The sequence below is a fragment of the Mastigoproctus giganteus genome, chromosome 11, assembly GCF_048544385.1.
Source record: "Mastigoproctus giganteus isolate SK-2022 chromosome 11, ASM4854438v1, whole genome shotgun sequence".
NCBI classification, from domain to species: Eukaryota; Metazoa; Arthropoda; class Arachnida; order Uropygi; family Thelyphonidae; genus Mastigoproctus; species Mastigoproctus giganteus.
Window position 1 is genome coordinate 55,481,328 of NC_143585.1, and position 13,973 is coordinate 55,495,300.

General features: G+C 36.9%; 1 protein-coding gene across 1 annotated transcript in view; it reads right to left on the minus strand.

The window, feature by feature from the left end:
* Positions 1–13,973, minus strand: part of Iswi (nucleosome-remodeling ATPase imitation SWI) — a 473,510-nt gene that overhangs the window by 88,511 nt on the left and 371,026 nt on the right. Inside the window, exon 18 of the mRNA XM_090385082.1 lies at positions 10,065–10,178. Coding sequence (XP_090241208.1) covers positions 10,065–10,178 — 114 coding nt within the window. The remainder of the gene's footprint in view (positions 1–10,064; positions 10,179–13,973) is intronic.

A 13,973-nucleotide genomic window follows, 5' to 3' on the forward strand; every position in this document is an offset into this window, starting at 1 on the left:
TTGTTGAAGTTGATAGCCTAAACAAATTTAAAGCTCAACTGGACAGGTATTTCGAACGAACGGAGGGGTGAAATGGGAGTGGGTTTTTTTTTTTTTTTTTGTTTTTTTTTTTGGCTGATGCTGAATAAGCTTGCTTTCTTGCATCATATGCCTCTGCTAATGCTAATGCTAATGCTAATACTTCTTTTCTATTTTTACAACAGTTAGATGTCCATACTTGTGGTTCAGGTTCAAACAGCTTGTTTGCATTTTCCACAGAAGTGCCCATTGTTCCATACATCTTCTCTGTACATTGTGTCTGTAATCAGAATATGGGAATAGATTGTTTGTTGAGGCTATGCTGGAGGGATGCTTTTCAGAATCATCTGCACATTCATTTCCTGGAATACCACTGCAACCTGGGATTAAAGAGAAGACAACAGTTTGCTGATACTCACGAAGCAGTATCAGCTCATGTTTTATGAGGTTTAATAAACATAAAAGGAAGGCGTGAAACTGCTTTTCAGCTAAAAGAACACTCTATGAATCAGTATATATTATACTTTTATTTATTGACAGGAGTGAGTTCATGTTTCAGGGCAATTTTGATGGCATGGAGCTTCACAGTATAATTGCTGCATTCGGCCGGAAATGACACTAGGACAGTTGTATTCGGCAGCTACACCTACTTGACTGTGAGACTTTGAATCATCAGTGTAGATCTTAGTAAAGTGGGGATATTTTTGTGTGTAAGCAAAATGCAGTTGTTGGATGTTAATATTTGCTATAGAACCTTTACCCCATTGCTCAAAGTATTCATCATAATAAAGTGTGAAGGTAGTCCATGCGGGAGCTGGATCTTTGGATTCTCTGAGGATATTATCAAGTTTAATGTTCCAGTTTTCTGTTAGATTCTGCAGTCTGATACCAGTAGGCCAAATTGTTCCGGGCTTATTTGCATAGTGAGTTTTCCACTGAGGATCATACAGTAGTGGCCTAATAGGACGAGTAGGCAGGCTTTTAATTTTAGCTGAGTAGTTCATCAACAACATCTTTCTTCTGATGCTAAGTGGAGGTTTGTGAGCCTCAACATAAAGACTTTGAACTGGTGATGTTCTGTATGCACCTGGAGCTATCCTAAGACAAGAATGTTGAATGGGCATAAGATGGGCCAAGGTGCTCTCCCTAGCTGAGTCATAAACAGGTGCTCTGTAATCTAGCCTAGATCTAATTAGGGACTTATATAAGTGGAGCAGAGGATAACAATCTGCACCCCAAGATGTAATGGAGATAACCCAGAGAATATACATTTTCGTTGTGCAAATGGTTCTTAGATATTTTATGTGCTCCTGGAAGTTTAACTTCTAATCAAAAATTAGCCCTAGGAGGCAAATACTGCTCACAATTGGTAGAGGATGATTGGCCAAGTGCGACTCAGGTTCAGTATGCATTCTGCGCTTTGTGCAGAAATGTATGACTGTAGATTTGTGGCTTGACAGTTTGTATCCATTTTGTGCCATCCATAATTCAATTTTATTAATGGATATTTGTAGATGCTTCTCAATATAGTTAATATTCAGGGAATGGCAGGATATAGTAAGTTCATCTCCATAGATGAACTTACCATACAGTAGTAGTAGTTGTAGTAGTAGTAATGGCATGTGATGCAAGAAAGCAAGTGCATGAGCTTATGCAGCATCAGGCAAAAAAAAAAAAAAAAAATCAAACCATTCCCTCCAAATGCCTGTTCAGTTCCTCCTTAAATTTATTTAACCTATCAACTTCCACAACGACAGATGGAAATTTGTTCCAGCAATTAAACACCCGCTGGCTAAAGGCACATTTCCACACATCTATTCTACATCTGTCTTTTCTTAATTTGAATTTATGCCCCCTTAGGTTATTAATCTGAACAAGTAGAAGGATCCCATCAGAATTTAGCGTGTTCAAAGCTTTCAAGGCCTTATACACCTCAATCAGATCACCGAGCAGGTGTTTAGTCCCCAGCCGCTGCAATTTGCAGAACTTAAGCCTCTCTTGGTAAGAGGATCCCTTCATTCCCCTCACCGATCTTGTTGCCCTTCTCTGTACACGCTCAACTAAATCTACATCCTTCCTAAAATGAGGCCTCCAGACCTGTACGCAGTACTCAAGGCGAGGCCTGACCATTGCCTTATACAGAGGGACAACCACCTCCTTTTCCCTGCTAGCAAAATTCCTTTTTATCATTGACAAAACCCCATGACCTGCCCTGGCAGCCTGTCTGCATTGCTCAGAAAACTTCATATCTAACTGCACAATTACTCCCAGGTCTTTTTCATTTTCTACCACCTTAAGTGTAGTACCACACAGTCGGTACGTTTCTCTGGGGTTACTTCTACTCATATGCAGTACTTTGCATTTGTCAAGGTTAAATTTCAGTTGCCACTTCTTAGCTCATCTGCCCAAATTTACTAGATCCTGCCATTACTGTCATTAACAACCCTGCCAACTTTGTATCATCTGCAAACTTCGACACTAAGCCTGATATACCTTCATTAATATCACTGATAAATATACAAAAAAAAAAAAACAGAGGACCCAACACCGAACCCTGTGGGACTCCACTAATAACATTAGTCCACGAAGAGCAGCACCCATTGATTACCACCCTCTGTCTTCTCCCACTCAACCATCCTTTTATCCATTATAGCAACTTACCCTTAATACCATTCTGCTCCAATTTGTACAATAGACTTCCACAGACAACAGTGTCAAAAGCTTTCCTGAAATCCAAATATATGATATCAAAATTATTTTTTGCATCCAGTTCCTTTGTAACCACATCATAATGTCCTATCAAATTTGTCAGACAAGACTTTCCCTTAACAAACCTATGCTGTGTCTGAATTATTGCTGCAGTCTTGTCTAGATGATCCTGCAATGCATTTTTAACCAGTGACTCCATTATTGTACCCGGAACAGAAGTTAAACTAAACGGTCTGTAATTACTCGTGTCACCCTTCAATCCACCTTTGTGAATTGGGGATACATTTGGACATCTCCAGTCCATGGGGTCCTCCCCTGAGTCCAAGGATGCTCTCATAATTATGGCTAAGGGTTTGCTTAGTTGCTTTGCCGCCTCCTTTAATATAACTGGATAGATCCCATCCACCCCAGGTGCCTTTCTTATGTTTAACTTCAACAATTTCTCCCCCACTTTGCTTTCAGTTATTACAAAATCATTAAGCACCCTGCTACAATTTGATAACCTTCTGCCATTTTCAAACCTTAATAACTCCTCAAGTGTGAATGTAGATGCAAAATACTCATTCAGTTTGTTTGCTATCTGAGCAGGATCATCAACAGTTGAACCATCGATATCAAGTGGACCAATCAGATTCATCCCCTTCCTTTTAGAGTTTATATAAGTAAAGAAATCCTTGCTGTTTTTCTTAGCATCATTTGCCAAAGATTTCTTGTAATCTGCCTTCGCCTGCCTAACCTCCTTTGTGACCTGATTACAGACTAGCTTATATCTGCCATAGGCTTCTGAGTCGCTTGATAATTTATATGCATCCCAAGCATTTTTCTTCTCTGTCACGAGTCTCATTAGTTCATTTGATAACCATTTAGGCCTAAACGTTGAACAATATTTCTTAATAGGTACGAAACATTTAATAGCTTCCACGATTAATTCCTTGAATGCTTCCCACTTAGAATTTACTGTTGGTAACATCGTCAGTTGATCCCACTGTACAGAATTTAAAAACTGTCGGAGACCACTGTACTCACCTTTACGGAAGCAAAAACCCTTTCCTTTACCCCTGATGGTAATTATATCTTTAAGTAAATCCCACATCAGTACACTGTGATCACTGTCACCTAATGGTTACTTTATCTGCAAATTCTTAATACACGAATGATCACTGCTGATAACCTGATCAAGAGTATTACCCTCTCTGGTTGCCTCTCGAACATGCTGCTGCAGAAAACAATCATCCAATAAATCCACAAAAGTCTTATTAGTGTGTGAGTGATCAACCCTCAAGTTCCAGTCAATATCTGGGAAGTTAAAATCCCCCATTATAAGACATTCTGATTTACTAGTCCACTCTATTTCTCTGTACAATTGTTCATTGTACTCATTTGAGTACAATACAGGATATGGCAGGATATCCTGCCAATATGAGTCAACGGTGTTTGGAATGCTGTTTGTGTTGTTTGTTTGTATTGCAAAAAGAGTGGCACTAAGGACAGTGCCACTCTTGTGGTACTCCTTTTCTTGAATATATATATGTTTGAGATAAAGCCTGACGGCACCTAACTTGGAAAGATCTGTGCCAAAGGAAGCTTTGAATAAAATATGGTAAATGGCCTCTCATATGAATAGAAATTAAATTCTTCTTTATTCATCTGTAAGTACATCGTGAAACGATTTTCATTTTCTTCTAAGTCCTGCAGTAAATGATGGAATTCGCCCTTTTCTGTTCTCTTCCAGTTGATGTCGTGTATCCATTGCGTACTTTTTGTTTTCTCGGTTATAAGAAAATTGCATGCATTTTATAAATCTTAAAAATCCGAATAGGAGGATGAACTGTGGCAATTCATTTCGCTTCAGCTTTTCTCAAAGAGAATGACACATATACAACGTTACAGGTTGCCAGAAGTATCCCTTTTAGAAGTATAATAAAATTTCCAAGAAACTCCTTCTTTAACATTTGAAAAAAGGAGAAATCATAAAACACCCTGTTGAGATGATTATTTAGGAAGAAAGAATTAACTGACAATAAATTTGTTGAAATTCACCCTTATTTACAAAGAGGGTTGTAGAATATTCATATTATGCTTACTTTGTAACCTTTTACATTCTACTTGACTTCTTTTTTATTTCGTTGTAATGGTTTAAGGCTCAGCCAACAAACTTTTTTTATTTAAAATTTCCAATATCAATATCGATTTGCTGTATAAAGAATATGTTCTGTTGAAATCATTCCGTAGAAATATTGGGACAAAAGACCTCGAAAATACCCCAGGTGTTTGAATAAAAATGCAATTAGTGAACAAGTATTTAGCTCAATGTTTAAAGCATGGAAAAAGGATAGAAATAAATTAGCCCTAAAGAATGTTGAAGGAGAACTGTTGAAGAAAACCAATCACAATATGTCATGCAAAGAATTTTATGCATCATGTACTAAAAAATGAAAAACTGTTAAAAGAAAATTCGCTCAAATGAAAAGTATTGCTAGGTAAATATTTTCTTTTTGATAAAATAAATTAGGTTTATTGAATGTGTATTGTAAACAATTATGTAAAACATTTGATGTTAATATTTATAAAAGTTTCCTTCAGTGTTTACAAATTTTGCGATAAAATTTTCCGAATCAAATGAATTAAAGCACAGGCTATAATTCAGTTAATTTTATTTAAATTTGATTAATTTTGCATTCCACGAACTTGTAAAAATCAACAAAATATAGAAATAAAATGGTTGTTATTAAAATTGTTCAGTTTTTTTAAGGTATAATGTGAGTATCCCTAAACGAGGAATGAATACCCCAAACATAAGCATGAGTACCTCGAGATAAAATTTTTAATCCGGCCACCCTACGTTACAGTGACGTTTCTTCTCCGACCGACTTTGCAGTTTACATTAAACAGGGATCACAGAGTACTACTCTGTGACAGGCAAATGACGAGATTCATGTGACATGATAATAGTGTGTTTGTGCCCTAAGGGACACATAAATGTGTGCTGAGAACTTGGCTTACGTACACATGTGTATGCACGTCTAGTCCCTGTATATGTGTGTGTGAGAGAGAGAGAGAGAGAGAGAGAATGGCAGCTTGTGTTACGGCAGTACTTCATGTGTGTGAACTTAAGCTGCAATAAAAAAAAAAATTTAAACGTTATAAAAAAAAAATAATATAATAAAAAATAAAGTGTGTCTATATTTAGAGTGCACAACCAGATGAGTGAAAGAGAATGTCCATATTTAGTGCTGGAATATATTATGCATTCTGAATAATGTGTATATATATATATATATATATATAAAAAAAAAATCCCATAACACATTATAAATTAAGACGAGTAACCGTGGTGTAAATGGTTGGTCATGTGGATAAACTATGCAATGACCAAATGAGTGTTTGCGTTTTGTCTCATAAAAAATGAAAAAAGTATCAGTCACAGTTGTGCTTGTGATTTGGTTTGCATGCAAGGTGAAGGGTGAAACAGAGTGAATGAAAGCTGTATTTTTGTGAATGAAAAAAAAAAAAAAAAAAAAAAAGAAAGTCTTGTGTACATGTGTTTTGTTTGATGGCAGCCCCCCAACTTGCAGTGGGGTAACCTACACAGGAGACTCCCACCTCCACTACTAATGCCGACACTAGTTCAACAGGCTGACCAGTGTAGGAGGTTTCCTGACAAAAAACATCCACTTAGGACACCCTAGCCCTCTGATTTTAATGCCCCTATCTCAAAGCCCAGGACCCCCCCTTCCATTGCAACACATTGCCTGGTGGCTGCTATCACCCTAAATACTTTTGTTGTACAGCTTCCCCCCCCTCCCCCACAGCTGGAGAGTGGTCCCAAGCTACTTTCAAACAAAAACTTATTATATAAGGGGCCTCCCTGGTGAGCTCAGACAACACCAGGGCTCACCCTAACCAGAGACCTTACACCCTACTTCCTGGCCACTTCTTTGTGGTAGTCAATGGAAATGGGGGGGAGGGGACCTTCGGTTTTCCAGGAGGCCACACGGCTAAGAGGCCAGAAGAACAACAGAACAGAATGCAGACCAAACATTATTTGGCCTTCACAGAGTTTGTATTGTGTCACAAAAGTACACAATGCAGCACTGGGGAGATCTTGGTGCTGCTTGACGTAACTCTATAAATTATGTGCTAACCAATTGTTTCTGATTCATTTAATGCAAGGGTTCCCAACCTTTTTTTGCTTGTGGACCCCCTGAGTCCTAACTTTACGTATGTGGGCCCCCATTTACATAAGTAAATGGGGGCCCACATACATAAGTAATATATTGCATAAGTAATATCCCATTGCATAAGTAATATTCCTAAATGAAATATTTATTTGTAGGTTAGTAAAAGCTAATAATTAAACAATTCCAATATAATATAAAAATTGTAAATTACAAATTTTGAAAATTTTAATTGAAAAAACAAACATATTTTTACTTGTAATGACAGAATTAGTAAAAAAAAAATAAAAAAAATACTATTTCAAACAACATATATAAATTTATTCCTAAGGCTATTAAATAGGATCCCATTAAATAGGCTCTACTAATGAGATCCTTGTGGCTGATGTTTTGATATTAGCATTTTAATATCTGGCTCCAATTTTGTGAGAGTCAGACGAAGATCACCTCTTTTTACTATATCAAGTTGATTACGATTTTTTGTTAACAACTGTGTTACACGACTGAAGCCAGATTCCACAAGATAAGATGATGGGAAAATAATGACATACATTTTAGCTTTCTCCCATAAAAGCGTATATTTACATGCAATGTCACTATTCTTCCATACATCATGCTTTCCTGTTTTGAATAGACTTCGGACTGTCTCATCAGACTGCGATTCAACAAGTTCCTCTTGTAAATCAATTTCAACATCAGCAACATTTACCTCAAATGGAATCAGCACCCAATCTGGGATGTTCAGTTCTAGTAGGTCCTTGAACCGAACTTGCATGTCTTCATAAACTTTTTTTAAATGATCAACATACACAACACAATCATCATCTTTTAAATCACTGCTAACTGAAGCAAGGTTTGGAAACTGGTCAAACGCACGGCGTGAGATATTAAGACTGTACAATTTGAGTTTTCCTAGGAATGCACTAACGACTTCTTTGCTAGATATTAAATCACAATTATGTCCTTGCTGCAGCTTATTAAGAGAATTCAGTTTTTCAAACACATCTGAGAGGTAAAATATGTCTGTTTTCGTGGCAACCAACTGTTTTCCAATCTCCTTTTTGTTTAGAAATGATACAATACTGTCCCAAAGGACGACTAAGACAATTGCCTTTAGAAAACTGTTGCACCTCTGTATGCAGTACAAGACGGTCAAATCCTTCTTCATTTTCATCACAAAATTTGCGAAAGAGATGTCCACTCAATCTCTTCACAACCAGATGTTGGCGGTGAATCACGCAATGTATGCAAAATACTTTATGCAATTCATTTTATAAATGAGTGATAAACCCTCTGTACCTACTGACCATGGAAGGAGCGCCATCAGTAGCACAAGCCATTAAATTTTCGAGTGGAATATTTTTTTCTCTAAAATAAGACTGGACTTCCTTAAATATTGTTTCACCTTTAGTATCTGTTTTGAGGAATCTTGCAAAAAGCATTTCCTCTCTGAGTTGATTATCATCCATACATCTTACATATTCCAATAAAAGTGCTTCATTGCCCATCAAACTTGATTTTCTACATCTTCAGATATTTCATCAATTTGTCTGGATATTGTGTTATTGCAAGGAAGGTTATTGGTAATTTCACGTGCATTTTTGTTTAGCATTGTTGAAATTACAACTGATATCGAAGGCAAGATAACAGTTTCACCAATGCTATGTGGCTTTCCAGATTTTGCTATTATTTTGCTGATTTCATATGATGCTAATAAACCGCTATCTTTATTGCTTGCTTGTTTACTAAAAATCTGATTCAATTTGTTTCGTCCTTGAAAATTGTCTCATAGTTTTCGGAAATACTGCACTGATTTATTTTTCTTTTCGCTGTGCCTTGTCTTCAAATGGTGACGAAGCTTACTTGGCTTCATGCTATCATTAGACAGCACAGTCATACATATAAGACACATTGGTTTTGTGATATTCTCTGGTGATTCAATAAAACCATACGACAGATATTCAGTCTAATACTGTCTTGTTTTCTTCTTTGCAATAGCCATCTGAAAACAGTAATAATATTATTAACCCCGAATATTTAATGTTGGAAATGCTTGTAGGTACTAATGGAAATATAGTTCACTAGAACAATAACGTTCAATAACATAAACAGTAGATTTCACCACGACGATGCCGATTACTCACTATAGAATGAAATGACTGCCTCTGACTGACTGACTCTTTCTAGATTAGTTGGCTTAAATAATGTTTTCTTCTTCGAGAATTTTCTATGGAAAGAAATTTTTTTTTGCATCAACTAAAGAAGGTTCCAGAAAATACGAGTATCTTCTAACTGCGAATTTCTGGACTTTCCTATGGCATTAGTTTATTTTATTATTATTATTATTATTTTTATTTAACAAATTATTTTATTTATAATATTTTATCACGAACCCCTTAGCTCATATTATGGACCCCCGAAATACAATTTTTTTTTTCTTGTGGACCTCCTCAAAGCTTCTATGGACCTCTGGAGGTCCATGTGTACCCCGGTTGGGAAACACTGATTTAATGGTTGAATAAGTGCACCATGAAACTGCTGTTCATATAAGGTTTTAAATTCACACACTGACCTGATTACTTGGAAGAGGAAAAAGTCATCGAAATACAAGGATGTGAAATGAATTATGCATGAATAGATTTTTTTAAATTTTGAAATAGCAGTGAATATTACTGTAGCGGCTAATTTTCAAAATTTTTAATAGAGATCTCTCAAAAGGTACGTCTTTGAAACGAAATATTTTCGGACATCCCTGGTTTAGGTAATATTATTTCTTTCACAGGCTTTACCTGACAGCCTTGATGGAAAGGCTAGCAGATAATGCAGGTAGATGCTCTGAGAAGACAGGACCATAGGAATGTCTGTTTCACCAAGACCTATCTAAGCACAAATGATCTATTCTGGTTTCTAAATAAAAGTTCTGTCTCTGTAGTCAAAAACCCTATTAATTTCTAGCATACATCTTATTTACTGTTTACATCTTATTTCCTACTGCAAGTGGAAAATACACTTACACTTTGGATATCATTAACATAGTGCAGTTTTCACTGTGAAAGCCACCAACTGGGAATGTTATAACAAGATTAATATAATTTATCTATAGGATAATGTACATGCATTTTTTAATCAAATTCATAACTAAAGAATGTATTTCCTTACCTTATATCCTATGGTTTTTCTATAGTAGTAAATTTCTTTGTCTAGAAGTTCAAATAATCTCGGTGGAAAGAACTGAAAATCCTGAATATTAGGCTGTTTGGGTGGACGTGGTGCCTAGAAAAATTCCAATGAAATTAATGTGTTTAGAGAATTTATAGAGGCCACCTAGTTAACAGATCATATACCAACCACTAACTTTATTATATGATATGGACGAGAAGAAATCTAAAGTTTTTAATTCATATTTTAATTAATTTCTTTTAAATTATACAAAATCGGTAACACAACAGCATTTGAAAAGATAATTTTTAATTTTGCATAGATATCCCTGATTCTGGAAGTGATGTTGCAAAACATTAACATAATTATATATGATTTTTGAAAATAATCCTAAAAACATCTTTGCTTCCTTTTGTTGTTAGAAACAAATTACAGGATCAATGGTATGGAATTCTGAATCACCCTGTATAAAAATCGTAGTATACTTAATTCTCCCCATACACTTCATGGAGTGGTTGGGATTGTAGAAAATCTGCTATCCTCCCCTACAAGGTAGGGGAGGATAGCAGCTTTTGGGATATATGCTTGCTTACCAGTTTCACTGGTTTATGTGTTGTGGAACTTCTTGTTAAGATATGTCTATACCTCCAAATAAAAATGGGTGGTACCCCATCTTGCTGGAAAATGAGACCTCTTTCATTGTTATTTGTTATTTGGTTTTTAGGAGCATTAGCAACTAAGGCCATATTGCTCCAGGGATATGCAGTGGTCATCCCTGACCTTTCCGCATCCTCCGTATTTGGTGGTCACGGGCTCGAACCCCGGTCTAATCAAGAAGTAAGTGCTACGCACTGCTGCTCCTGCCCACCTGGCTACGGAGGCGCCCCTCTTTCATTCATATCAGCATCTTACTGAATGTTCAAGTAAGAAATTCCTGTTGCAGTTTTCTCATGGGAGAGGGGAGAATGGTCCACAATATTTCAATTTGCTAATTGCACAAAGCAATAACTTTTGCAATGGCACTTGAATGGGAATGATTTTAAACCATTTTTAGGAACTGGCTGGACATGAGCAAATTTCAAAGCAGAAGGAACAAGACCAGTGAACAAGAAAGAGCAAAAAGGTGAAAAAGAACAGGAGTAATTTCAGTAGTACAGATTTTGAGAAGAACTGGAGAAATACTAACAGGACCTGGAGTTTTTTGGCATTAAGATTGTTCAAAATTGTTCTGACAACCTTTTGATGGAAGATAACAGATGAGTGAGGTGTAGTGGTAATAGTAGGAGGTGGTTTACAGATTTTCAATACACAAGTTAGAAGAAAAAGTAGGATGCTAGCAAGTAAGCTTTATCTTTAGCTGAGATGGCAATAGAACCATCAAGTTTTAACACAGGAGGAAGCAGAGATCGGCAAGAGACCAGAATGCACGGCTACTATTTGGACAAGAAGCAAGTTTTCTAATCTAGTTTGAACTGATTAATAACTGCTTTACAATTTTTGCAGGCTTGTGTAGGAAGAAAATTAACCCGGAGTTTTGGATGTGGGTCAACTGTGACATATAACATTCTTATCTTGAATAGCCTTAGCACATTTACGGTAAAACCAAGGTTTACATTAAGGACAAGATTTTCACGTGGAGTGTGGAATAAAGGATTTCATCCCTGCAAGAATACGATCTGAGAAAACATTGACATCAGAAGATTTAAAACAGTAAAACAACACTATTCTTCTTTTCCAACCAAGGAAAAGAAGAATAGAAATCTTGTAGATCATCACATTTTGCATTCTTGTAATGCGAACAACACAAGGTTGAGAATGGCCACAAGAGATAGGCTCCAATTGAGAAGAGGCCATCATCAAATTGTGACCTGAACTGCCTAGAGGAACACTCACCACAACTGTGTATTTGAAAGGGTTGTTCGTGAGAAAAAGATCAAGAGTGTTGGCTATGTGGTTAGGAGAGTCTGGTATTTTGATAGGTAAATAAGCAATCTGTGTGAGCTCATTAGTAAATGCAAAAAGCTTTTCATCTCAACCAGCTGAGTCTGTGAGACTAGGCAACTGAAAGCAGCTGGAGTTGTGAATATTAAAACTGCAAAGGAAAATTATCCTGCTGTTAGGAAACAGTGCCCTTAAAAAAAAAAAAAGGGATATCTACTCTACAACATCACCAACTTTAACTGTCAGTTTATTAATATAAAGATTTAACTTTCGAAGGAAATAAATACAAGGGACGACAAATCTAACTGCATAGCCGACGAACTGAAGTACAAAAATATGCAATTGTATTGCATATTTTACTTCCTTATTAACAATTGTACTTCCTTATCAACAATTATTCCTTATCAACTCTTATACACCAATGAGAGAGTACTACCATTATTAGCATTAGCAAAGGCACATGATGCAAGAAAACAAGCTTCTATAGCATCAGCATAAACAAAAAAAAGGCCCTTATTTCACCCATCCATTTCGCAAATCTATCCTACAACCGTCTTTCCTCAATTTGAATTTATGCCCTCTCAGGCAATTATTCTGAGCAAGAGGAAGAATCCCGTCAGCATTGAGCATGCTCAATGCTGACGGGATTCTTCCATTCAAGGCTTTATACACCTCAACCAGATCACCTCGCAGGTGCCTAGCCTCCAGATGCTGTAATTTGCAAAACATTTTCAAAGCTTGGTAGCTTTGAAAATGCTTCTGACAACCAAGTCTAGCCAGCAAGGCCAATGTTATGAATAAAACTTTGACTAGGAAGAGGGTAAACAGTAACTTCCTTAAAGCAATCAAATTCATTTGATGTCTAACAGCATATTTAAATAGAAAGACATTTGTTAGAGTAACAACTTAACACCTACTGCCGATCCCTTTTGGAGAATGACTTGGACTGCCTTGCCTTGATGGACTCATGGACTTGATTGCTCCATTGACCCTTTGTTCTATTCATTAATCTGGTTGCAGTTCTCTGTACTCATTCCAACAGCACTACATCCTTCTTAAAATGAGGCCTCCAGACCTGTAAACAGTACTCAAGGTGTGGTCTGACCATTGCCTCATACAAGGGGATACTCACCTCCTTATCCCTGCCAGAAAAACTCCTGTATATCATTGACAAGACACCATGAGCTACTCTTGCAGACCGTCTGCACTGCTCAGAAAACTTCATATATGCCTGCACAATTACCCCCAGGTCCTTTTCATTCTCTACCACTGTCAGTGTGGTACCACAGAGTTGATATGTTACTCTGGGATTACTGCTTCCCATATGTAGTACTTTACACTTGTCAATGTTAAACTTTATTTGCCACCTCTTAGCCCATCTGCTCAACTTTTCTAGATCCTGTAATTTTGCAAATTACAGCATCTGGAGGCAGGTGCCTAGCCTCCAGATGCTGTAATTTGCAAAACATTTTCAAAGCTTGGTAGCTTTGAAAATGCTTCTGACAACCAAGTCTAGCCAGCAGGGCCAATGTTATGAATAAAACTTTGACTAGAAAGAGGGTAAACAGTAACTTCCTTAAAGCAATAAAAATCAGTTGATGTCTAACAGCATATTTAAATAGAAAGACATTTGTTAGAGTAACAACTTAACACCTACTGCTGATCCCTTCTGGAGTATGACTTGGACTGCCTTGCCTTGATGGACTCATGGACTTGATTGCTCCATTGACCCTTTGTTCCATTCACTAATCTGGTTGCAGTTCTCTGTACTCATTCCAACAGCTCTACATCCTTCTTAAAATGAGGCCTCCAGACCTGTAAACAGTACTCAAGGTGTGGTCTGACCATTGCCTCATACAAGGGGATACTCACCTCCTTATCCCTGCCAGAAAAACTCCTGTATATCATTGACAAGACACCATGAGCTACTCTTGCAGACCGTCTGTACTGCTCAGAAAACTTCATATA